At 35.4% G+C, this 27099-nt stretch overlaps 1 protein-coding gene and 1 long non-coding RNA gene across 2 annotated transcripts; one reads left to right on the top strand and one right to left on the bottom strand.

The window, feature by feature from the left end:
- Window positions 1–1719: 1719 nt before the first annotated feature.
- Window positions 1720–26513, top strand: LOC127947481 (receptor for retinol uptake stra6). Its single transcript, XM_052544640.1, has 18 exons — window positions 1720–1878; window positions 5254–5342; window positions 6719–6785; window positions 7983–8065; window positions 8151–8284; window positions 9297–9463; window positions 10023–10148; window positions 10857–10927; window positions 13882–13958; window positions 14396–14457; window positions 14554–14716; window positions 15074–15149; window positions 16704–16837; window positions 17800–17917; window positions 18108–18209; window positions 19072–19235; window positions 19637–19774; window positions 23940–26513. The coding sequence occupies exons 2-18, from the start codon at window positions 5263–5265 to the stop codon at window positions 24191–24193; spliced, it is 2016 nt and encodes a 671-aa protein (XP_052400600.1). The 5' UTR covers window positions 1720–1878; window positions 5254–5262; the 3' UTR covers window positions 24194–26513.
- Window positions 18919–19745, bottom strand: LOC127947482 (uncharacterized). The gene is made up of 2 exons (XR_008151297.1): window positions 19660–19745; window positions 18919–19274 (listed from the first exon to the last, which is right to left on the bottom strand). It is a non-coding gene; the product is annotated as an uncharacterized LOC127947482 (long non-coding RNA).
- Window positions 26514–27099: the final 586 nt, after the last annotated feature.

Below are 27099 nucleotides of genomic sequence, written 5' to 3'. Positions count from 1 at the left end.
CGTAAATTCAGGTAGGTTTTGACAATTAACACAGTCCACATGGGTTAGCTTTTTTCATCCTTGTATATATATATATATATGTGTGTGTGTGTGTGTGTGTGTGTGTGTGTTTAAGACAGTTGGGGCTTTAAAACTGGCCTACCATTATGTAAATGGAAGACAAATTTGTTGCATGTGAAAGAATAAACCTCAACCAATCTGGCCTGTGCAATGGTATCAGAACCTTTCTCCAAAACATCTCCATCTTCAAGTCTCAGGTGGACCCGGGAAGAAGACTCTTCTAGTAGAGGGTTCTCCATGGTCAAAACCAGCTGATACTCACCACCAACTTGATTAAACCGCACATTCACAACCTCAAAAACAAAATCCAGCTCCTCAATCCTGATCCATTCTCGCTGCACAATGAAGGAAGATCAAGAAAAACAAAGTGGTGAGAAAAATATGTTAATTAGAATCCAATTATAGCACTGCAGCTGTTTCGTACTTGTATAAAGAACATATAGCGCATGTATACGTTTTGTTCTGTTGCTATAGCTACAGTCAGAAGGCCATTGTGGTTGTCGTAAGAGGTTACAGGTTCCCAGGGTCAACTGAAGGCATCATAAAGCTTCATGCTTTGGTCAAAACTTCATCTCTCTGTTATATATGTGCAATGCATGTGTGCATTGGTGTGTTCAGCAATAAAATACAAAAAAAATTGTATGGTTTGCATTCCTTTGCAGAACACTTTGCTTCAACTATCCAATACTATGTGAATGCAGAGCAAAACATGCACTGTAAAAAATAAGTGTAATTTTAACTGTAAAATTTTGTAAAAACGCTACGGAAAAAAACTGATAATAGGTTAACAGTAAGTTCCCGTACTATATACAGGGAAAAACTGTAAAAGATCTAACAAAGCATTTAATGTAAATTTACAGTAAAATTCTGTTAATGATACAGCTTTTAGAAGTAAAAAAAGAACAAATCAATGTATAATTTACAGTCTAAAACTGTAAACTGATATTCCCAGAATTCCCTGCGTGACACTCCACGTTTGAAAGTATTTTGTTTAAATAATCATGTTTTTAAATAGTTCTTGTTATCAGTTATGTACATTTGAGCTTTATGTTACATCTTCTGTTGCTTAATGAAAGTTTTTTGCATTATTTAAGTATCACGTGTGTTACCATGATGGTGTTTTGTGTTTCCATAAATGTGCACCTTCTATATGTTAATATATACTTCTGCTTGTGGTGAAGCTACTTGTGATGAGCTTTGATACTTCATGTGGCTTTCTCTTATACAGTACCATCTTTATTATTATGGTGGTTGTCAGTATTTTCAAGGTACAAAACAGATTTAATTTTGTGTGTTGTTGAATTTACTGGTTTATATTCACATTTTCTTGTTTGTAAATTACAGCTTTATATTGTAAAATTAACAGTTTTTGTCGTAAATGTGTTTACAGTTTTCTGTATTTTTACAAAATTATTCTGGCAACCACAGCTGCCAAAAAGTTTTTGTAAAAACAACAAGAAATTTTTTACAGTGTGTATCAGTTTTCCTTGATGTTTCGTATCAGTGATCAAAGGCCACTGATTTGAACTTCAGCCAAGAGGTGTCCTATCTTACAACAGCACTTTCCTTGTCTTTTTTCTTACTGAAGTTCGTTACCAAGATATTGTGGCCACTGCAAGAAAGGGTCAAAGTCTGTAGAGACAGCATGCAGTGTTCACACAAAAACTCATTCAAAACACTGAACACATGGTTATTGCAAAGCTGTAAAGTAGGAAACCTAAGTGTGAGATACCCAAAAAAATCCACTTAGCTGAAGAAACGTACTGAATGCAAGGGGTCTCAAGATAGAACTGAACATTGGGATCTCTAGGAGTCAAGGTAAGGAGTCATTCAAAATTTGATTCAATTGTTTGCATTTTCTTTTTGACTTAATTGTATTTTTTATTGTTACTGTATGCTAAAACTAATGTTAGAAAGGAAATAACTGTAGATTTGTAAACTATTAAAAAATAACAATAAAAAAGCTACTTATCACATATTTAAAAAATGAAGAGATAAAACAAAAAAATAAAGTAAATGAAGCAGGATAGTCAACAGAACAGTTGCATAATAATTGATTTTCTTGTTTATGAATGCACTCGGGCCATGACCAAAAACGATGAGATGAATCAGTTTACACAATCATCTATAATGCAGCTGTTCTATAATTATTCAGAAAGCTCAGGCGAGAGTTATGGGAGAATTTTTACCTGAAGTCAGGAGACGGCGAGTTGCCAAAATAATTTTGTGATTCACATGTGCCATTGAAAAACAGGCTGGTTAAAACACTTAACTGTGTATTACATTCATAAAATCTGTTATGCATATAGTCTGGCTAATTAACAGCCATCACAATGCCAATCTTAATCTCCTCACACATTTGTTACTAAGACACAAAAGCAAATTAACAACATTTTGGAGTGCACCTTGCATGTGCATCAGAAAGACCTTAGTGGTGTTTGACTTTATTCACATACTCTGAACAAACATCTTAAAACTTTGGAGTCTCATTCCGCAACGTTTGTGCTACAGACTAGTAATGCAAAGTCCAGTTCATTTCCACGAACCGGTTCTTTTCGGTTCTTTTTGGACAGATCCGCTCATTGGAAAGAACGGTTCGTTCAAGAACCGAACATCACTACTACAGACATGAATGATAACTGAGTAACGTTACTGTTACTTTTCTATCATACTTTCGATTTTCGGCGATAAAATGGTGAGACAATACCAAAGATGCTGAAGGATGGACCTGTGCCACATGAAAATAAATAAATACATTTTGGGCTACCATCCACTCCCATTATAAAGCATTGATTAGCCTGGACATTATTTATATATATATATATATATATATATATCTGACAATGAGCCTATGTTATAGTGTATATGCTATTTTGCCGGTTTTATTGTAAATCAAAAACCAAAAAATCTATACAATATAATAAATTTCACCAGCAATGCTGGTTGCCTGCGTTCAAAATCCCATACTTTGGGGAGTAATGATTGTGTTTAGATGTCCCATTTACGGTTTTCATCATTCATTTTTCATTTACTTTATCTTCATTAACTCCAGTTGCATCTCTTCTCCATGTATATATAGAAATTCATTGTCAACTAATGCAACGCCAGTGTCTGTTGTCACCTGACCTTCTTTATCCTCCACTAAAAGCCTCACTGTCAATGGCACGGCACCATGGAGACTGTTTTCTTGGTAAATGGTGACTGGAGGTCGTCCCCAGAGCCCTTGAGTGATGGTGGCTCATAAGAAGTCATTACAGGCAGCATCCATCATGGGCTGTGTGCTCAATGGTGTCACCACCTTAATCAGTTTCCTCCTTGTCAAAAGCTCCTGTGGACACTGACAGGATCCCATTTGAGGCTTAACCATGCCAGAATGGATCGTACACCATTTCACCAACCACAGTGGTGGTTTGTTACGCCAGCACCAGTCCAGTAAGATGTTGTGAATGTAACTGTAGGAGGGGTATTACATGGATCAAGCTTCTACATGTGTCAGCCTGACTCATTATGAAAATAAAGAAAATAGAGCTGGGGTTTCATGTCTACAGTCAATGGTGCACCGTATCTTTTTTTTAGCACTGGCTGCATTGGGTTCTTTGAAATTTGAGAGGACAGATAGGATAGTCAAAGTTCGGAAAGGTATTCGCCTTATATCTCTTAGATACGCTTCAAACAGTAATTCATTGTCAAAGTTATTTGGAAATTAGATGCGTCAGAAGCTTCCACACAAAGGTGTTCGATGGAACTAACCACTGACCTTCTCTGAACCGATATAAGCAAACTTTCAAGCACTTTCCATGATGTAATCCAAGCTTTTCAAAGTGTTCTTTGTTCTGCAACCTTTATTTGTAAATCCAGCTTTGCTTTTTTTTTTTTTTTTTTCAAGTTAACTGCATTGTTATAAATGGATTTTTGTAACTTTTCTTAACTATCTTTGGCTGTAATCCCTTCATAATAAGGGCAACAATGCAGAAGGTTGCAAAACCTCTGCTCCCTCATTCTAAAGAAGGGGGTGTGGTCATTTGGTGGGTGTGGCAATTTTCTCACCCTCAGGCCATGCCAGGTGTAGATGAGAAATTTAGCACTACATCACTTGCTCACAATGGATGCTCTGCAGTGAATGGGTGCCGTCAGAATGAGAGTCCAAACAGCTGATTAAACATCACAATAATCCACAAGTCATCCAGACCACTCCAGTCCATCAATTAACATCTTGTAAAGTCAAAAGCTGTGTGTTTGTATAAGCACATCTTGCCAAATTGCCAAGTGTTTTGAGTGATTTTTTTGTTCATTGTTATGCGATTGTTCTGGTTGGTTGGTGTTTGTATGTTGATTCATTTCATAAATGTGATCTCATCTTATTAGTTCTCGGGTATGAAATCTACAAAAATGACAACACAGTGGGTTTCAGCATCTTAATAACCAGTTTAAGTAAAAAAAAAATATCTGTGATTGTGGCTTAAACGCTTTTTTTTTGGAGATACAGTTCTACAGCTGTTACAAAATAAAAACACTTTAGAAATGTAACCTGTTCTGCATCTTTCTAGATTCTTCACATGTGTGTCGATACATGTGTGTGGTTCATTGAAATGACTTCCTTATGCCTATACTGTGAGTCACCATTGGAAATCTCCACCTGATAAGTGGAAAGGTGCTCACACACATGAATTTCCCTGTTATCACAGTGGAATATGTCAGCATTCGGCCCCCACACAGTTCCAGCCTGTTTTAAATCCAGTGCTGATTCAAACTCTCAATACCAGCCACAGGACGGCTCTTGGAAGTCCACCTAATCCCTCTGATCTACAGGTGGCAGGGGAGATCGGCTGCCCCTGTCTGAAAAACTTCTCTCTGGGTTTCTTTCACACCCCCTCTTCCTCTCTCCCCATTGCTTTTCTCTCTCTCCTGGTTTCCAGTGAAGTGGTAATCCCCCATCTGAAAAGGAGACCCAAGCTGAAGTAAAGGCGTTTTGGGTTGGCATGCTAGAGAAAGGGTCCCGTCACATTGCTCCTCACAGCTCTCGGCCACACTGGTAACAGGTCAACTAAACGAGAGAGCAAGAAAGGAGGAGAAAAAGAGACTCTAACTTTGTTTTTCGATTAGGGCGTCTTGTGTCCCACAGGAGTGTGGAAGACTGATTTCGGCTGCTCTCTGAGTTAGTGGAGCTCACTGAAACTACTGTTTGATCTGCAGGTTGGCACCATGAGTGCTGAAACTGTGAAAGACTACTACGACTACTCAGAATGGTACGAAAATGCAGCGCCAACCAAACCTCCTGTCGAGTAAGTACTCTTAACTTGTGTTTATGAATGTTTCTTTATGGTAAATTTAAAAACCAATTCCAAACTTTGTTTTGATTCATTAAAAGTGGGGAAAAAACAATGACATCTTTTCACTTAGGTTTGTTATTTATTTTTACATTATTTTCATGATATCTATTTCCTATAGTTAAATCTACTATTTGTTTTTATAATTTATTTTATAGTTAATTATATTTAAATGTTTAAGCTTAATCTTACAATACACACACACATACATATATGTATTTTATATGTTTACATTTATTTTTATATTAATTATATTAATTTTAAAAATCAGTCACAACTTTGTTGTGATACATTGCAAGTGGGGATAGAAGTTACTTATATTTGTGATATATTTTTGCATCATTATAATTTAACATGTAAAATGTATACATTTTATAACTTGACAAACAATAATTAACAAATGCATACACACACAAAGAGAGAGACACACATATATACACTTTTATGCTATTTTTAATAAGTAGCTACATGTTATTTATCATAATTATACTGTATATATTTAAATGCAATATTTAGTTTTTATAATTTATTGATTTGATAGTTTATATATTTAAATGTGTCAGCTTACATAACATGCAAACATATATAATATTTAATAATTATAATTATGATAGGTAAAAATTGTTAACCTGAATGTACTGTAAGTCGCTTTGGATAAAAGCGTCTACTAAATGCATACATTTAATTTTAATATAATTTGATCATATTTAAACATGGAAATTTATATATTCAAAATGTGTATTTATATTGCATATTAGGTTACAATTTTCTCTGGGTTCTCTGGGTTTAGACATTAACTTCTGTGATTTCAGCTAGATAACATGGTTAAGGTCTGCAGATATTCATTAGATATTATCTTTATTGTTGCTCTTCATTTAGTCTGTTGCATCCCATAACAGACTACCCAATATGTATATGGTTCTATGTCTATAAGTGTCGTTTTGACTTTGGTCTCATCTTTGATTCTTTTCACAAATGCAAGAGTCTTTTCAGCTGGATTTTAGATAACAAATCACCAAACTGTGACTCTAGGGTTACTTAAATGCATGTCTTGTCCAAGACTTCTTTAAACCAAACACAATCAGGATCTTTTCATTCATCTCTGAGTTTCTGTTACCACGGCCTTTAGTTGCCATAAGTCCATCCCAGCATTTCAGTTTGCTCAGTGTGAGTGGGGTCGTGTGCTGGCATTTCACGACAGTCAGATTCAGTTTAAATGAAGTGCTCTTGTTAGTGATGGTCTGTTGCTTGTGAATGGAGGGGAGGAAGGGAGTTATCAGCCTGGATCACACCAGTTTATGATAAATACTCTGTGTTCGTGAATTTTTCAGAGTTATCCCACCATGTGACCCCACAGCTGATGAAGGCCTCTTCCACATATGCATTGCTGCAATATCTGTGAGTTCCCTTCAAATGAAACATACTGGTTTTATGTTCTTAATTTCCTTTTTTTCTGTCATTACCTTCTATTCTTTCTTTGTATTGCCTTGTCCAGAGTTTAGTACCTTAGAATACTTGGAATATAGAAATCAGACAGTACCATGGTTTATATCACAGTACTAGAGACAGACAGTATTTGGATATGTTAAGAAGCACCTTTTTGTCAAAATCTAGAAATCTAGAAATAGCCATGTCACTTGACAATAAGCTGTTTGAGTTTTCAAATTATTTTGAATTGAGTAAATAATTTGTAAAAAAAAAAATATATATATAGGATCATTATATAATAAATTATAAATTAATTAATTAACTGTGTTTTCTATGTGTTCACTATTATTATCATCATTTTTATATCTTTTTAATATTTGAAGACGTGAAAAAATCCCATAGCAATATCTACAAATCCCAGTCTCCTGTGCTATTTTAGCATCATTGATATACTATTATAGTTTAGTAATATTTTGCATTTGTTTTAATTTCTTTATTTTCTTTTTTCATCACACTTTTTGTCCGTTTTAAAATTCGATAGTTTTCTACATTTTTTTCTTTCTTTCTTTTTTTGCATTTCTATATATTTATTTTATAATTTTTTATGTATGTTTTAATTTACTTGGCAACTAGGTGAAATAAATTAATTTTTGAAATATTTATTTTATGCATTTTTTTGGGGGGGGGGGGGGGGGTTTAGTTTTAATTAACCATAATACATGACCACGTCGTAGTAACTTTATATAAAAGTTTTAAAAACATTTCAAACACACATTTGTCGTCACTCATCTTGTAACTCCCAGACTTCCCACTGAGTCCCTGGTCTTTTCCTTTCTTTGATATTTATACAAAAAGCCACATGCTAATTGACTGTGATGGACCCATGTGGACTCAGATGTCACCTTTGGCCATGACGCCTCCTAAAAGTGCTACAGGTCACTGCAGGTCACTGTGCACTTACTCATTCCAGAAAGAGAGGCAGCATCTTTGGAAATGGGTTCTGCCCTTGTTTCATAGGGGTCTGTGGTTTCATTTGAACCGAGAAGCTGTGAAGCTGAAGGGGTTAATAAAGGGTCAAAGTCCCAGCTGGACAAGCTTCTGCTGGGCCTTTAGAGGAAGTCAGGGAGGTTGTAATACTGACAAATTGTCCTCTCTTCATGTAAAAAGCTGGTGGTCATGCTGGTTCTCGCCATCCTGGCCAGGCGACAGAAGCTGGGTGACAATCAGAGGGGACTTACAGGTTTACTCAGGTCAGTTTGACATCTGCCATGCAGTAAATCACCCAGAACCTCATGGCAACCTACTAAAAATGTTTTTTTCTGTTCTTTTCTTCAGCCCAGTAAACTTTTTAGACCACACACAACACAAGGGCCTTGCCGTAGCTGTGTACGGCGTTCTCTTCTGCAAGCTGGTCGCAATGGTCCTCAGTCACCATCCACTTCCTTTCACTAAAGACGTCATTAACAAAGGCACGCTGACTACATCTATCGCATCATGGAGTGGTGGAATGCATTCATATTGTGATTTATGGCAGTATTTATTCAGTTTTTAGGCTTCGTTTTATGATGTTGTCTAGTGGTTAAGACCCAGAACTAGCAAACCGAAGGTTGCTTGTTCGATTCCCGCAAGGAACAAAACCTTGAGTCCCCATCGCTGTACACTTAAACCCAACTTGGTCAAGGATGATAATTATGGCAATGTTGTAAAGAATCAGTTCTTTCTAGATGTAAAACACACACACACACACACACACACACACACATACATTCTTTTCTATCATCAAGTAAATCAAAGACTTAGGGACACCAAAGAGTTTGGGAAATTAGCCAGTCTGTAGGGGTATCTCAGGGGGTACAGTGGCTCTCCCTTCACTGTTGCTCTAAAAGGAATACTCTCTCTATTCACAATATGGTAGCTTTCCAAACTAAGCTCAGTTCACACAAGAGGATGAAAAGTAGCACCCTCCCTGATCTTTTCTGATAGTCCTTCTTAGTTGGGTTTTGTTATTGGATTATTGGCAGCATTTTTTGTTATTTAGCCAACATGGCCTCAGACAAGGCTTTGTTTGCATGATGTATCCGTTTGGTGCTTTATTAAGTGAATTTTGACATGCATGTTAATATAGATCTTGACCTTTTTTGTTCTTCTGAAGCAAAGAAATGCATTTGTGTAATAAAAATATGATATATTTTTTTATTATTATTATGAACTGTCACGAGAGAGTGGTGTTATATGAGAAACAGGCCCAAATTTAAGTCAGTTTACAATCAAAATTGTGTTTTTAGGGCAATTTATTCATATAAATGTGTCTAGTTTAAGGTTACATCAGATTGCACTATTAAGGGTTTGAACTTACAACCTTTCGACTCCCTGCCTCTTTAACCACTGGGACACATCACTATTTATAAGCAAATCTAGACAGTACTGGTGAGCACAGAGATGTTTAAGTTGACTATATTATTTTGTTCTTTATGCCTGTAGAGTTCTGGCTGATCCTCGCTCTGTTGTACTACCCCGCGTTGTACTACCCTCTTCTGGCCTGCGGTACGCTGCATAACAAGGTGGGATACGTCTTGGGAAGCCTGCTGTCATGGACACACTTTGCAGTTCTGGTCTGGCAGAAGGTGGACTGTCCCAAAACCTCACAGGTACCACTTACCATGGATTTATGGATCTTAAACATCACCTGTAAAATATATGCATACTTTTCCATGTTGAATGGGACTTTCAGATTCTTCTGTAGCAGCTTAAGTTCATTAACTTCTTTCCATCAGTCCTCCGTTTTGTGCCCATTGTCCCCATTGAATGGTCAAACCTCGAAACAATTCGTTCTGGTTCCCAGGATCTCACTATGGTGCTATGCTTCAGCTAATCACTTTAGATTCTGTCACAACAATGTTACCCAAAATACACAATAAAATAAAACATTCTTGTTTAGTTTGATTGTTCTGCCTGCTTCATGGATTTAGCAAGGAAACAAACGGATCAAACTGGCTGACTGGATTCATGCTGAAAGCCATTCAGTTATTTTTAGGACTTAATAAAGAAAGCCTTGTTAGGTCCGTTATATAAATTCTGAGTGAAATTTCATGATTGATTTGCATTGAATATGGGTGGCAGGAATTGTGGGTAATATAGCGAGACAAAGGACTGCAAACATTTGATGTAATTTGATATTGATTTGTCTGTTTTTCTGCTTGTCTGCAGATCTATAAGTACTACGCTCTGTTCAGCAGCCTTCCTCAGATTGCCTGTCTGGCTTTTCTTAGTTTCCAGTATCCGCTGCTTCTGTTCAAAGGCTTACAGAACAGAGAGACAAGCAACGGCTCTGAGGTGAGACTGTCAACAGCTGTCCTGATTGTGTAATAAAAGCTATATTAACAGATCCAATTCTTTAAAAAAGACTAAAAGGGAGTTCCAAGCATTAAAAAGTTTGATAAGGTTTAAGTTTAATAATCAGTAATCAAATATTTTAGAATTTATTCATCATTGCTCTTATTTGGCATTGATTTATTTGTATTTACCATTGTTTTTCCCCTAATGTACTGTAAACAATATTACAACAGACCTGTGACCCATTTTTGGGCCACGACCCACCAGTTAAGCGCCTCTGTGTTAATTCGTAATGAAGAGATTTAGGAGCATGGAAAGGCAAGAGGAGAGTTGGTAAACTCGTACCTGCATTCCAGCGCTCTAATCGTTTTAAGCAGCTCAGTGGGATTGGGTTATGTTTGACTCACAGAGCACATTACACAAACAGTGTGTTGTTTTCCCATAGGAAGTAGACAATGGCTTATTCAGCTATGATCGCTATGACGAATACATTTGGATGAAATATGATGAGCGATCCCCTCATAACACATCTAAACTTCAAGTAAACAATGTCAAATCTAGATATATATTTTTTTTAAGAATTGACAAACTATCCATAATTCAGAAAAGCAAAGTTTTTGTTAGATCACACTACACTACTATTTTTAACCAATTGTAACTTTGAGAAGATTTGTAGTTATATATATATATATTTTTACTTTCTTGCAGGACCTCACTAGCAGTTATTATCGAGATTATGTGAAGAAGATACTTAAGAAGAAAAAGCCCACCAAAATCAGGTGATGCACACTTACGTGGACAACATTATTTATTAACCCAAAGGTTCGAGAAGCATTAAACAGCAGAAATTATACTAGTAAGCCATAATAAGACTGATCATATGGACCCTTTGTACAACATGATCAAAAAAGCAAATTAATTAATTTTTGCAAATGTTTTTATGTTGGCTTTACTGGTCACACATTTAAAAAAAATTATAATAATTTATAATAATATAAATAGAGATGCACCGATACCACTTTTTCCAGAACTCGTCTGATATGTTACTTTTATTTTTGGTACTTGCCGATACTAAATACCGATATTTTAATTGCCTTTGTAAAAATTGTAAATATTGGGTACAAAACCAAAAGAGTATGTATAATGTTAACTTAATTTATTAAATAGATACAGTCAAACCAAAATTTATTCAGACACCTTCAACGTTTCACATTATCACAGTTTATTCTCTATAGTTTATAAGATGGTAATAAAATATGACAAGAACTCATAGTTAAACTGTCAGAACAACTTGATCTGGATAATATTAGATAACTTTGATAGAAAGGTATATAATGGATTACAGTCACAGCATTACACACAGGCTGCTAGATTCACTTTCGCCAGAAAGTCATGTATGCCTAAGGTTGAAAATAAATGATGTTTATAGTGAAAGCTCCTATAATTTATTTTAAGATTGAGTTTTAATCCAAATGCATGTGCTAAGTGTGTGAACATCAAAGATCAGTGTGCTCTCTCTCTCTCTCTCTCTCTCTCTCCCTCCCTCCCTACCGTTAAGTAACTTGTGCATTGTTTATCTTACTTGTTTTGAGATATCCGACCAAACTACAAGGTTTCCAGTGATAAAAATGTATATTCACTCGACAAGCTCATGCATCTTCGTCGCTGTGCGCTCAATCCACTTAGCGTGCTTTATCATCTCATGCACATCAGCTATACTGGCGTTAATACTCTGAATGTTTAACATTATATTCATTGCATAGATATCCTACGTAGACAACCTTAATCATTAAAGGGGGGGTGAAATGCTGTTTCATACATACTGAGTTTTTTACACTGTTAAAGAGTTGGATTCCCATGCTAAACATGGACAAAGTTTCAAAAATTAAGTTGTACGTTTGAAGGAGTATTTTTGTTCCCAAAATACTCCTTCCGGTCTGTCACAAGTTTCGGAAAGTTTTTTTGAGTATGGCTCTGTGTGATGTTAGATGGAGTGGAATTTCCTTATATGGGTCCTAAGGGCACTTCTCCCGGTAGAGCGCGCGCTCCCGTATAGCAGAGCACTGAGAGCACAACAGACTTCACTGATCAGAGCGAGAGCGTCGCGAAATGTCACAAAAGGAGTGTGTTTTTGGTTGCCAGGGCAAGACAACCCTGCACAGATTACCAAAAGAGAAACAGCATTAAGGGACCAGTGGATGGAGTTTATTTTTACAGAGCATCAACGGAGTTGTGCAAGTGTTTGTGTTTGTTCCCTGCATTTCGAAGATGCTTGTTTTACAACAAACTCCTTCAGTTTCAGCCTCTGGATCTGATTCTGGATCATAAATAAACGGCTGAATCTGACTGTTAGCCATGGTTTGTTTCGGTTTGTTTTGGATGATGGTTTTTTCCTCAAGGTAATGTCACAGCTGCCAAACGCTCTCAACACAAAAGCCAACTGGCGCTCGTGATTCTTTAGCTCCGCCCACACGTCACGCCTCCAGCCGGTCTTGTTTTTCCGGGAAAAATCGGTACAGACTATCTTTCTCTTATGAATATAATAAAACTAAAGACTTTTTGGAGTTATGAAGGATGCAGTCCTACTGTATAGGTACTCAAGATTAACAGGATATTAATCTTGTTAATATCCCCCTCTGTAATAACTCCAATCTGCCGTCTGTTGTTCTGTTGTCGGTGTTTCTTTGTCTGAATATGGCATTTATCACATGTTGTGTGGTATCAGCATTTGGTATCGGGGCATTTTAACGAGTACGAATACGAGTACAGGCGCTCATTATCGGGCCCGATACCGATGCCAGTATCGGTATAAGTGCATCTCTAATTGGAAAGTTATTTAAAAAATAGTATTGTAAATAAAATATTTTCTAGTTAATTTAAATTTTCAAATCGTTTTATAAATAACAATTTCATAAATGTTATCAATTTTAAAATGTAATTGTTTTTAATAAATTTTATTATAAGATTAATTAGGGTTTTCAAACCCCATACAATTAATGAATAAAATACTATAAATACAAAATCAATTCTATAAATACTATTAAAAAAATCCTAAAGAAATACATATTTTGTAGCTTATAAATATCAAGTGCTTAATGCAGTGTGAGCTAATGGTTTTGTAAATGGAATAGATTCCGATTGCAATGAAAGAAAAAAAAGTTAAAGCACTTTCTATTATAGCAATCAGTGCACTGTACAATAGACATGCAGATAGGATATTGTCTATAGACTAGTTCCTTCCTCTTTTCCATTGACAGGAGGTGAATCACACCTACAGTAAATTTACTTATGCAAAGATTGGTAGATAGTGATCCATCACTGTCCCTGAGTGCGTGATGCCATACAATCTGTCTGTACTGTACAGATGCTGATCTTCTTAATGCAAAAATACACTGAGTGTCATTAAATATAGTCCTGTTAGCCACGTGAGGGAATGTGTCCTGTTACGTGGAAACTCCTTGATGTCAGTACAAAGGAAAGCAACATAATGGAGGGAAATATCCATTGATAATAAACTTCAGATATGCCTCAAATATCAAGAGACCATGAGGTTGCAAGTTTAGACTGGTTGCTCAAAGGTTGCAGGTTTGAATCCCATTAAAATCCCATTAGTGTAAATTAATTTTAGGAAACTAAAAGTCTAAATGTGCATTTGAAAGAAAATGAAGGGGTATTATTTTAAAATCGTATGCTGCTTCTTGTTGTTTATGCCTGTTATCTCTTGCTTTTGCAGTTCCAGCATATCAAAACCCAAACTGATTGAAAGACTCAGAGATGCTGCCAAGTCTTACATCTACACACCAGAGGATGGTAAATTAAAAAACAAAGAAAGAAAGAAAAAACAAAGAAAAGCCAAATACATATAAAAATATATTTTATTCAGCATGGACTGGTGCATTAAATTGATGGAAAGTTATAATGAAGACACTTTTTTGTTATTACAAAATTATTTTTTTTTAAATTTGTTCTTTTAAAACTTTCTAATCATCAAAGAGTCAGGGAAAAATTATATTGATAATAAATATTGTTATTGATAATCTTGAGCAGCAAATCAGCATATTATAATGATTTCTGAAGGATCATGTGACTCTAAAGACTCGAGTTATGATTCTGAAAATTCAGCTTTGATCACATGAATAAATTATATTTTAATATATAATATATTGACACAGAAAACAGTTTCTTTGAAACTGTAATAATATCTCATATGTATGTAATTTACTGTCATTATATTTCTTTTCCATCAGTTTTTAGGTTCCCTTTGAAGCTAGCGATCTCTGTGGTTGTGGCGTTCATTGCTCTTTATCAGGTAAACGCTTGAACAAATGTTATTTCTTTCTAAAAGTATTAATCAATGTAGCGTGTTAGTATTTCAAGGCATTTTCCATTCTGGTGAATGTCTTAGATGGCGCTCTTACTGGTCTGCGGTGTGCTGCCCACCCTACACATCGTCCGTAGAGGAGTGGACGAAGACATCGCCTTCCTGTTGGCAGGTTTCAATATCATCCTGTCAGACGACCGTCAGGAGGTGGTCAGGATTGTAGTCTACTATCTGTGGTGTGTTGAAAGTGAGTTAGCTGCCATTCTTATACTTCTTATACTAAGGCTGTTCTGTTACAGGACATAGATGCACAGGTGCACAGAGCACACATTGCAAGTATGGGTCACTTCACTTTTTATTCAGACCGCTGGAGGTTTGCAGAGGAGTGCAGAGCCCGAATCACACGCATCCGCTTTCACTCAGCTTTAAATACTCATATGAATCAGCAGATGAATAATGATGTAGTCAGCAAAGCCGACTGCTGAACTGTAGCAGGACTCGTTTTCCAATCAGTCAGTGGGAAAAAGTGCTGAGGCTGTGAGAGTGTGTTTGTGCATCTGACAGCGACCCGTCTGACAATCATGTGATTGTGTGTGTGTTTCAGTTTGCTATCTGTCAGCGGTGACCCTGTCCTGCCTGCTCAACCTGCTCATGATCATGAGGTCCATGGTCCAGCACAGGTGACACTAACAACCACACATTCGGTCAGATGAACCGGCTCAAACCGCTTTTCACCTGCTTCATTACTGTCACATGCATGCTGATGCGCAGATGTCACATCCTGATTCTCTGATAAAGCATTTTAGATGTTATTAGACGGAGTAGGTTTGTGAGGTCAGTTTTATAAACAGGATTTAAAGTGCGAAACGGACAGAAAATATTACAGTTGTTTCTGATGTCAAAACAGAGTTTATGATTGCTAACTGATTTACACCACAGTATAGCTATTTCCTTTTAATTTTTATATACAAATTATTTTAGATTTTAATGTTTTATATTCTATTATTAAATAAACTTAATTACAACTTTTTAAATGCAACAACAGATTTAGCCTATATTAAACAGATTGTCACATATTAATACAGAAATAAAAAGATAGATATTCTAAATAAAAATGTATTTCTTTAGTAAAATCTAAAACAGTTGTACTATAAGTGTAATTTCCTATTTTGTACATTTTTAATTAAAATGTATTTATCTTTTAATTAATTATTATTTATGATGCATTTTATTGTTTTATTTCATTTCATTTTCATTTTATCTTTTTATCTTTTTTTTTCACTTCCAGGGTTATTATTGTTACCTAAAATTAAAACTAAAAATAAAATCTACAAAAAAAAGCAATGATTTTAAAACTGTTTATATATGTTTTAATTAAAAATCATTTATTTATAACTTGTAATGTATTTTATGATTTTATTTTATAGTCTATATATATATTTTTTTTCTTTATTTTAATTTTTTTTTTCACTTCCAGGGAAATTATTATTATTGTTACCTAAAATTAAAACTAAAACTAAAACCATTAAATCTTTACTTAAAATAAAACAAATTAACTGAAACAAAAAGTGTTATTAAAAATACATATTTATTAATTTGTCTTTTTCCTTTTGTTTAACTTGAAATACTAAAATAACTAAAACTAAAACTGAAATTAAATTATTTATTAAGAACCATATAGACATTTAAAAAATGACAAATAATGAAAAAATATATATATATTAAAATATAACCAGAAAAAAAAGAAAACTAATTAAGCTATAATGAATATATACAAAAAATTATGTTATACTAGCATACTAATATATATATTATATATATTATTTATTTTTTTTATTTTTTTTTTTTTTGCTAATATATTTCATTATTTGTATTAGTCATCACCAGCTCGTCTCCTGACAGTCACACATCATTCATGCACTTATGTGAATGCATTACTAATGATTTTCTTTTTAGCATAACTGACTGTCTCAGTGCCTCTATTATGAATAACAGCTACAGTAGCTAGAGGTGAAACAGGAAAAACATCATTTACTAGACTAATGAGAATGAGATAATTACGGCCAGGAATACCAAATTAAAAATAATGACTTTTCAAATTGAGTTTTTAAATGTCATTAATGGCCGTTTGACTCTGTGACCTGCAATTCCATCTCAGTGTCTTCTTCATAAAGAGATGCTGTGTGTGTGTGTGTGTGTGTGTGTGTGTGACGGCTGTGTCTGTGCTCCCTCAGGTCTAATCTGAAGGGACTGTACAGAGGAGACATCTTCACTGTGTATAACTGCCACAGGAGCATTAGACCGTCCCGGCCTGCGCTGGTCTGCTGGATGGGCTTCACCAGTTACCAGGCGGCCTTTATCTGTCTCGGTGAGAGCACATGGCATGAGAGACCCTCATTCTCTTTTTTTCTCTTTTTTTTTACACTTACAATAGTTTGTGTACAACAACAACAACAAAATCTGAACTGAACAAAAAAAAAAAACAATTTCACAATTAAAAAGTTTTTGTTTTAATTCTATGTTATATCTACATTTAAAATATTATTTATTAATCACCCAAACATTTTTCGTTTTCCTTAAGATCTTTAAGATTTTTATGATTTTTTTTAGCAAGCTTTGTGTAAAGATGATTCTCAATGTTATTACAGAATGATTCAATATACCATTTTTCTTTCTGTAAAGTGTGTGTAAAATGACCATAAATGGGTTTTCCCATTATATACAATGTACCTATAAATTCAATCTAATTTGCATATTCATGTATTTTTGGGGCAACATGTCATGATAAAAGAAGTGTAATAATGTTAGTAATAATTTACAAGATTTTCATAATAATATATCATATTTAAAAGAATACTGAATTATAATTTATTTCCCTGTTCATTTGTCATGTCTCCCAAAATGCGTAATAAACATGCTTTTAGTCCCGGTGTCCTCATATGAGGACATGTATGAAATCAACACCCTGTTTCATAACATAAAGTTTCATATCTCTGAAAAGCATTGAATGTGCTCTGTACAGGACATCCAGACTACAAACTGTGGCATGTACAGTCTCAGAGAGATTCACAAAAGTATAATGTCCTCATATGAGGCTGCAGGGTCTTAAGAGGTTAAAAAAAAAGACCAGAAACATGTATTAAGAAAATAAATTTGGTAAATTTTGTGTGTTTTCTTTTTTTATATATTTAAATAAACAAATAAATGTATATTATATATAAATATATTTATTTTCATTAATTATTTTAATTCATTTGTTTTCATTTTATCATTTTTTTATTTTTTTACTCATGAAATAATATAGTGTTATTTTTCTCTGTCTGTGTCCAGGCATGGTGATCCAGACTCTGGTGTTCTTCATCTGCATTCTGTTCGCTGTCTTCCTCATCATCATCCCCGTCCTGTATGGCACCAATCTCGTGCTGTTCCACATCATCGGCAGGATGTGGTGAGTGTCTTCCCTCTGCTCGACCGTGGCTCTGGTGATGATGACTGTGACTGCAGGGTCCTGACCCCGTGAGCCACGAGTCTCGACTAAAGCCCTCCTTTCAGTCATCTCTCCTCATGAGCCAGAAGGGCCAGCGTTTAGACAAGTGCCTCTTAACATGCTTCTCACTCTCATGTTGTCTCTGCTGAAGGCCCTTCTGGATGCTGCTGTTCCTGGCTGTGCTGATCCAGCATCTGACTTCCAGGTTTTTGTTCATCAAGAAGGACGCAGGAACTAGAGATCTGAACAACAGGTGCTGATTATACATAATATTACAACATCTGTTGTGCCTCTTACTGGTTAATGCTTCTAATGTCAGTGTGCGTTCACCATCTGGTAGGCCATTGAAGATCAGCCAATAATAACACACATCTACACTGTGTACATTATGAAACTTCTGAAGAATTTCATATTAACAGACACTGCATTTTTATTGTACTTTTTCAACACAATTGTTACTTACATTTTTACAATTACATAAACATATATATATATATATATATATATATATATATATATATATATATAGACACACACAAACACACACAGTTGTGGTTAAAAGTTTACATTAACTTTGAGGTTGTAATTGTAAATATAAGGTTGATTATGTGCTGTAATACATTAATGAATAATAAATTGTATATTTATTTTTATAAATTTAATATAATATTATTATTTATTGTTAGTTAAAAAATAGATAGAGAAATGTATGTTATTTTAACTGAAGAAGGTAAGGAACATTTCTTCAAAAACTAAATATGGTGGATTTTGTGTTATTTTAATATTTATTTATACATTATTTTGTTTTCATTTCATTATTTATTTCATTATTTATTTATTTACTCATTAAATAATATAACATTATTATTTATAACTTTTTTCAAGTGAAAATGTTTATTACTTGTTAATTTTAATATTTAATAATTTTTAATAGTATATTCTATTCTATTTTAGTCATGTACTCTCTCTCTCTCGCTCTCTCTCTCTCTCTCTCTCTCTCTCTCTCTCTCTCTCTCTCTCTATATATATATATATATATATATATATATCAAGCTTGTATGAGGATTCACAGAGATTGGATGTGCTTTTTTTCTTTTTTTTTCTTTTCTTTACAGAGGGAGTCTGTTTCTTCTCAGCTACATGCTCTTCCTGATTAATGTCATGGTTGGTGTGATCCTGGGCATTTGGAGGATAGTCATCACTGCCCTTTTCAATATAGTTCACTTGGGACGTTTGGATATCAGCCTCCTCAACCGCAACGTCGAGGCGTTTGACTCAGGTACTGCTGGACAGAGCAACGCATTCACATTCAGAAACCCTATTAAGAATAAAAGTGCGGTCAAATTACAGTAAAACGTATTGCTTTCATAAAATGACATTAACACCCTTTATATCATTAGTATTATATTTAAGAATTTATTTTGAATTCTTAAACGATTTTATATAATAAAAAAAAACAATTTATAATATTTTACTTTCATTTTAAATGTTAATTATATTCGATATCTACATATTTTATATTTGTATATCATTTTTATATATTTCTGTGGTTTCAAACAAGACTAGATTTGTAGTTCTACAAACAGAATAAGCTGATATTTCTGTTAAAAGTGTCACACTGAAATTGTTGGATGTGATGTTATTGTATGTAGATGGTCTCTTCTGTGCTTCTCTCTGCAGGGTACCGCTGCTACGCTCATTACCTGAAGATCGAGGTGAGTCAGTCTCACCCCGTGATGAAGGCCTTCTGCGGGCTGCTGCTGCAAACCTCAGGCCAGGACGGTCTCTCTACACAGAGGATTAGAGATGCTGAAGAAGGTCTGAGCTTTTAGTTCTGTATTGCTCCAGTTCATCACAACAATATGATTAAATTGAATTCGTCTGAGAGCAGCCTGTTCCAGAGTCTGGTCTCAAACTCAAAGCTTTTAGTCTTCAGAACTCATATAGAGCTTGGCTGAGGATGCGGTTTGTTGTTTTAAAGCTGCACTCATTCAATTCATCCAGTGAACTTTATGTGTGTTCACTGTTGTGTGCACACTTTGGATGGGTTAAGTGCAGAGCACGAATTCTGAGGATGGGTCACCACACTTGGCTGTGTGTCAAGTCACTTTCACTTTTTTTTCAGTGAGTGTGTGGAAACCATCAAACTGTTGAAAATAAAGATGCACTGAGATGCTTTCAGATAGGTATGAGAATGTTTATAAAGGTTTGTTGTTGTTAAAAAAAATAATTTAAAAAATAACATTGAATTATTGAAATAAATCAAAAACATTTTTAAAAAGTATTATAAAGAATATTAATAAAATATAAATTATTAATTATGTGTAAAATGTGCTGTATTATGGTTATTATATGTACTATATATAAAGAATAATTATAAAAAATGTATGCATTAATATTATAAAATGTAACAAATAAATTGTATAATAACTTAAAAACCTAGCTATATATCTAGAATATATTGTAAAAATATTTTTTTTGTTCTATAAAGTAGTGTATTTTGTACTTTTGTATAATTTTGTTTTATATAAAAATATAGCACAGTTAATTAGCATAACTATATAAATAATACATAAAAAAAAAAAAAAAAAAAAATATATATATATATATATATATATATATATATATATATATATATATATATATATATAAATTATTAACCCTGTTATATGTGGGGGTAGTATTTTTTATACCAATTTATATCAATTAAATAAATAAATTTTTATGTCAATTTATAGTTTTAATTAATACATTTTATTATGTAATTGTCAAATTACAATATGTAATTTCTAACTGGCCATGCATAAAAAGTCGTGGATTATGGTTATTATATGTACTATATGTAAAGGAAAATTCACAGTTAATTACCATAATTATTTATTTAAAAAAATGAATACATAATACATTTTGTTATAATATTAAAATATTATTTATAACTGCCCCACATTGGTGCAGGCAGATTAAACTCTGTATGCAGCAGAGTTTAAAAGGAACAGATTCATTTTATCTACTTTTAATACACTACAAAACAGAAAGCAGAGCAAGATGATGTTCGATCATCTGTGTCGAATCACTGACCAAAGCCGAGATTCATATTGATCAATGTTTGATTTCTCTTGGCTGATTTATGTCTGTTTGCACAGACAGTTGGTTGGCCTTGTTTTGGGAATAATTGATTCATCATGTTGCCCTGCAGGCAGCAGGCGAGCGTTCCCGCAATCATTACATTTGTCAGGATAAACTGGGCCCTGATGTGTAATAAGTCACCGCGGCCCTGCTGCTGCTCAATCAGACCAGTCACAGAGACAGAGAGTCCATAGTGCGAACATCCTCTGTACATTCACACTTCACAATGCTCATCTCCTTTCATAAAGCTTTATGTGTGAGTCTTAAAGGGTTAGTTCGCCCAAAAATGAAAATTATGTCATTAATAACTCACCCTTATGCTGTTCAGAACATGTAAGGCCTCCTTTTATCTTCTGAACAGTTTAAGATATTTTAGATTTAGTCCGAGAGCTCTCAGTCCCTTCATTGAAGCTGTGTGTACGGTATACTGTCCATGTCCAGAAAGGTAAGAAAAACATCATCAAAGTAGTCCATGTGACATCAGAGGGTCAGTTAGAATTTTTTGAAGCATCGAAAATAGATTTTGGTCCAAAAATAGCAAAAACGAGGACTTTATTCAGCATTGTCTTCTCTTCCGTGTCTGTTGTGAGAGAGAGTTCAAATGAAAAAAGTATGGATTTCCGGTTTGCGAACGAAACATTCAGTTCACCAAATCGAACTGAATCGTTTTAAACGGTTCGCATCTCTAATACACATTAATCCACAAATGACTTAAGCTGTTAACTTTTTTAATGTGGCTGACACTCCCTCTGAGTTCAAACAAACCAATATCCCGGAGTAATTCATGTTCTCAAACAGTACACTGACTGAACTGCTGTGAAGATGAACACCGAGCCGAGCCAGATAACGAACAACAGACTGACTTGTTCACGAGTCAAGAACCGGTTGCATCGGTGTTCGGATCACCAGTAGTTCTTTGGACAGTTTGATCATATAAACCGGTTGAAGAAAACGGTTCACCAGTTCTTTTGCGCTCAACGTAATGGCGTCATTGGCGATGATTGCCCTTGATTCAAGCCTTCGGTTTACCCGCACCCATAACACTAGCACAGAATCAGTTCAGAATCAATCACCAAAAGAATCAGTTCAGTTCAGACGCTCTGTGTGTCGGTCTGCTTCACGCTGAATCACACATGCGCAGTATCATCAGCTCCTCGGTTCACGAATCTGACGCGTCTGACAGAAACGGTTCTTGACTCGTGAACGAGTCAATCTATTGTTCGTTATCTGGCTCGGCTCGGTGTTCATCTTCACAGCAGTTCAGTCAATGTACTGTTTGAGTACATGAATTACTCCGGGAAATTGGTTTGTTTGAACTCAGAGGGAGTGTCAGCCACATTAAAAAAGTTAACATCTTAAGTCATTTGTGGATTAATGCGTATTAGAGATGCGAACCGTTTAAAACGATTCAGTTCTATTTGGTGAACTGAATGATTCGTTCGCGAACCGGAAATCCAGCCGCTTTGATTTGAACTCTCTCTCACACAGACACGGAAGAGAAGACAATGCTGAATAAAGTCCTCGTTTTTGCTATTTTTGGCCCAAAATGTATTTTCGATGCTTCAAAAAATTCTAACTGATCCTCTGATGTCACATGGACTACTTTGATGATGTTTTTCTTACCTTTCTGGACATGGACAGTATACCGTACACACAGCTTCAATGGAGGGACTGAGAGCTCTCGGACTAAATCTAAAATATCTTAAACTGTGTTCCGAAGATAAAAGGAGGCCTTACATGTTTCGAACAGCATAAGGGTGAGTTATTAATGACATAATTTTCATTTTTGGGCGAACTAACCCTTTAAGTCAAAATCTGATCTGTCAGCATTTGATGGGGTTTGCTGGAACAGATGGTGTATTCAACATTAAACAGACCTGTCTTTTGTTGATTTTACCCCTACAGTACCAATACTTGCATTCAAAAACTGAAGGAGTTTGATTTTCATGTTTGTATTTTCATACAATATTATAATCTGTGGAGAATTGTTAAAACTGGTAGGTTACAGAGACTGGGTTCTGTAATAGACTGTTTCATGTGTGTGCGTGTGTGCGTGTGTTTGTGTGTGTGTGTTTATGACTAGCTTTTATACTCTCCATGTGGTAATTAGACATTGGATATGTTCCAACTGTGATACTGTGATATTTCTTTGCATTCAATGTCTTTATTTTAGATGTCATTTAAAAATGAATATTTATTCCTTAATTTTCCTGATTCAAAAGCATACACGCGACCGGGGCAGCTCGATTCTCGAACGAATGACTCTTATGATGAGTTGGTTCTTTGAGGGGAATCATATACGGACAGTGCAACCAGTTGAGTCCAACGCGCCAAACGAATGATTCGTATGAGTCGATTATTTTTAATGAATCATTTTAGTCAAGGTTACACATCGCGATCAGTGGAGCTCGATTTCCCCACAAATGATTCTAATGAGTTTGTTTATTTAGTTAGTTCATGCAGTTGGTTAATTGAAAAAAATAGTTTATAACTACAATGGTAAGGTCCAAATAAAAAACGAAGAACTCTTATGATTCATTACAAACAGTGGCTCATATAAGAGACCAAGCTAGTGGAGTTTGGTTCAGTTCACTGTTTCCAAACAAATGACTCTTAAGAACCAGTTCTTTTTAACCTGTAAATCTGATGATTGATTCAGTGACTTGAATAGCAAGCGATTACTGAATCAAACTGAACTGTAAGTTATATGCGTGTGTGTTGTAATAGATAATAGCTAATAATAATGCTTGAATAGATTTCTTTCTCGCCATTTACGGATAGGCTATATTTATTGAAACTGACTACGCTTGTCCTGCATGTTGGTTTAAACTCTTTCTTGCATGTTCAACATGTTAAGGTATTCAACTGGTCCAGCAAGAGAAGAAGCAGAACAAGGTGTCGAGCGCCAAGCGGGCGCGAGCGCACTGGCAGCTCCTCTACACGCTGGTCAACAATCCGTCTTTGGTGGGCACCAGGAAACACTTCCAGTGCCAGAGCTCTGAAAGCTTCATCAACGGAGCCCTCAACCGGACCTCCGAGCAGGGCAGCAAAAAGGAAGACAGTATCAAGGAGCCTAGCAAAGATGCAGAAGGCGCCGCCACCAACAACTGAGGACTGCAAATCACCATGAGGAGAAGGAGATCGGCCCTCCCTCCCCCCTAACCTCTTCATTCTTAATTGCTGCTGGTCAGATACTGGTGATAGTGTTATTTGCTTTGGTGTAGCAGAGAAGCACGTGTGTTTTAGCTAAGTGCACTTACAGCTCAGTGCCTCAGGAAGAAGTTCATGCAGTTGTAATTAACGGATCCTTTACACGTGTGCAGGGGCGCTGCTGAGGATTTTGGGCCCCATGAAAAGAATCTTGACAGGGCCCCCAACACAGCTGAGAGTTTTTTCATATTAATTTACATAAAATCATGCTCTTTTATGGTATTTTGACTATCATTCTCATATATTTAAGTCAATCAGACAATTGAACTCCATCCCATGTCCATCCACACCTGTAATTTGTCCTCTGTAATACTGCACTACTTCAGTACTGTATAATGTATATACTGTGCATAGCTGTACATGTGTAATATAGTGTATTCACCACTGATCTATATATATAGATCAGTGGTATTCACATATATTTATATTTGTATGAATATTTGTACTGTACACTGGCAATGACAATAAAGTTAATCTAATCTAACCTGATATTTTTAACATGACAGTTGAAATGTAACGGAAACACTGAAGTGCGTTTGAGAAAATTGAGTTCCCTTATCATGCACTTTTAACATTCCAACAGCCACCAGCATTCATTTTAACCGCAACATTTAAACTTATGGTAATTATCTTTAACACTAGAATGAACATGGCATCATTTTGACCGTTTTGAAATTTGCATAGTCAGTAACTTTGTCTAAATAAATCACAAAGCCTTGCTGCTCCCTGACTTTTCCTAAAACTACACGAATTTTCATTAAAACTAGTTTAAATACTTATTGTGTGAATAAAAACAGAAATATAATAATTTCTATCTATAACGTCCACAGGCAGTGATTTTGCGCTGTTTAAATTGAGTTTTGCCGACGGTCTGGATCAGATAATGTGAAAGTATTATGTGAAGATGGTTGGCAGAGATGAATCATGCTGTATTTGACAATATAGGGGACAGTGTAGTAATACAACTCCACATCATCTTCAAGAGAGGCACTGAAACCTCACAAACAGCTGATAGTTCGAGTTCATGAAGTTACTGCTTGCAAGACAGGTGCAACAGCGTGGACCGCAGCAGGGTGCTGAAAGTGGGCGCCGCCTCGTACAAAGATGCCGACACCGGCTGCATGTGAGGCAAAGCTGTGCACCCTCTGCACCCTGCTCTATCGAAACGTGCCAACTTAGCGAAAAATGCTACCGTAGAGACCTAGGGCCTCATGTACAAAGCGTGCGTACGCACAGAAAAGTGCCGTAGGTTACGATCATTGTCACGGGCGGTCCACTAACAATTTAGGCCTACTTACAAACCCACTTTTTTTCTTGTGAAATGTTGGGTAACATACTGTCGACCCTTTGCCTCTTTCACTTCTCTTATTTTTTTCTCTTTCCGTTTTTGACTTCCAGATTTTTCAGGCATTTTCACATCCTCTGTCAAGTTGAATCTGCCGGCGCTATTGTGTTGCCTTGGTTACTGGATACAATTTGGGCGGACTAAACCATTTTATGATAATCGAGAGGGGGAGAGGGGCCCACGGACGTTTGTGTTTCCTAAACAAATACATTTTTTGACACCAGGAAACCGCAAATAGAATAATTTAAAGTTAATAATTTTTACTATCAAATATTTTTTTTTAGCACCACAATTTTATTGGGGGCTTCTCTGGGCCCCCTCTTAGTCATGGGCCCCGAGAATCGTCATCGTTTACCCCCCCTTTACAGCGCCCCAGCACGTGTGTGTGGATGGATGGATTGTATCTTTTGTTGCATGCGTGAGTGAGACTGTCTCTCCGTCTTGGGCTTAGCGTATCAGGAAATGGTTAGTTTGGCACTGAACTCCCTTCTAACCGCTTGATGCGAGGTTATAGGCTACGTGTGACTATTTATGAATGTACAGGTTCTGCTCGTTTGCTCATTGACGAATTCTTCATTTCCTCTCTGCGTCTTCATTTTGCATTCACTGGTGTGACCAGTGGTGAGAAAGTTATTAACATAAATGAAACCACTAATGTCCATTACCCATTATGCGTTTATCTTTGTTTGATCTCATAAAGACAACATCTATTGTAATTGTATTACAATTGTTTTCATTTCTGACAAAATATAAATAGGCTACAGTCGGTCTCGCTGTTACATTGACATTTCATTTTGATATTCCCTCTATTATGACTTGTTCTGCTACCTATGGCATATGTGTGATTGAAATGAAATAAATAATACAAAAATAAAAGTATGTTCAGTGTGTTAAGTGAAATAATTCCATCTTGTCGCGTAAAAGGCGCGACAGTTAAACACATAATTTTATATTTTAATGCAACCAGTTGAAAACCATTTAAATCCGAGGTATTTTCACGAAATATTACCTTTTTTTCTCTCTCCGTTGTGTAGCGATTTTAAAATCTCAAATGCATTACTAATGTTTTTTTTTTTTGTAATATTTAAAATAAATAATAGGCAGATGCTGAGAGAGCGCAACTGTTCCGCAACCTCGTCATTCCTTTGTTCTATAGTTTATTATAGTTTTCTCAAGAATTCATTATAGGCCAAAATGAAAAATAATCACTGTTACACATTTTATTGTATCTAAATGTAAAAACAAATAATTAATAGATTAGAAATGTTCAATAAATATCCCATAGGATAATTCAGACTATTTATATATTTGTTTTGAAATATTCGTTTCAGAAACACAGAAAGCTAAATGAATCATACATTACTCGGGTGTTTGTTAATTTAGCAAATTGAAATAAAAGCAAAAAACATATCTTTTCGAGTGTTTGAGCTCTTTTCAGGCTGCGTTCAATATCCAGCGAACG

The sequence above is a fragment of the Carassius gibelio genome, chromosome A25 (assembly GCF_023724105.1).
Source record: "Carassius gibelio isolate Cgi1373 ecotype wild population from Czech Republic chromosome A25, carGib1.2-hapl.c, whole genome shotgun sequence".
Lineage (NCBI taxonomy): Eukaryota > Metazoa > Chordata > Actinopteri > Cypriniformes > Cyprinidae > Carassius > Carassius gibelio.
The sequence above is the reverse complement of the archived record's forward strand: the minus strand, read 5'-3'. Positions and strand labels throughout refer to the sequence as shown.

What these genes read in the sequence shown, in the direction of transcription:
- LOC127947481 (XM_052544640.1), top strand. Translation starts at nt 5,263, where the DNA reads ATGAGTGCTGAAACTGTGAAAGACTACTACGACTACTCAGAATGGTAC. An exon ending in TAAAGACGTCATTAACAAAG is followed by an intron (nt 8,285 to 9,296) that starts GCACGCTGACTA and finishes TTATGCCTGTAG; the next exon opens with AGTTCTGGCTGATCCTCGCT. An exon ending in CGTTCATTGCTCTTTATCAG is followed by an intron (nt 14,458 to 14,553) that starts GTAAACGCTTGA and finishes TGAATGTCTTAG; the next exon opens with ATGGCGCTCTTACTGGTCTG.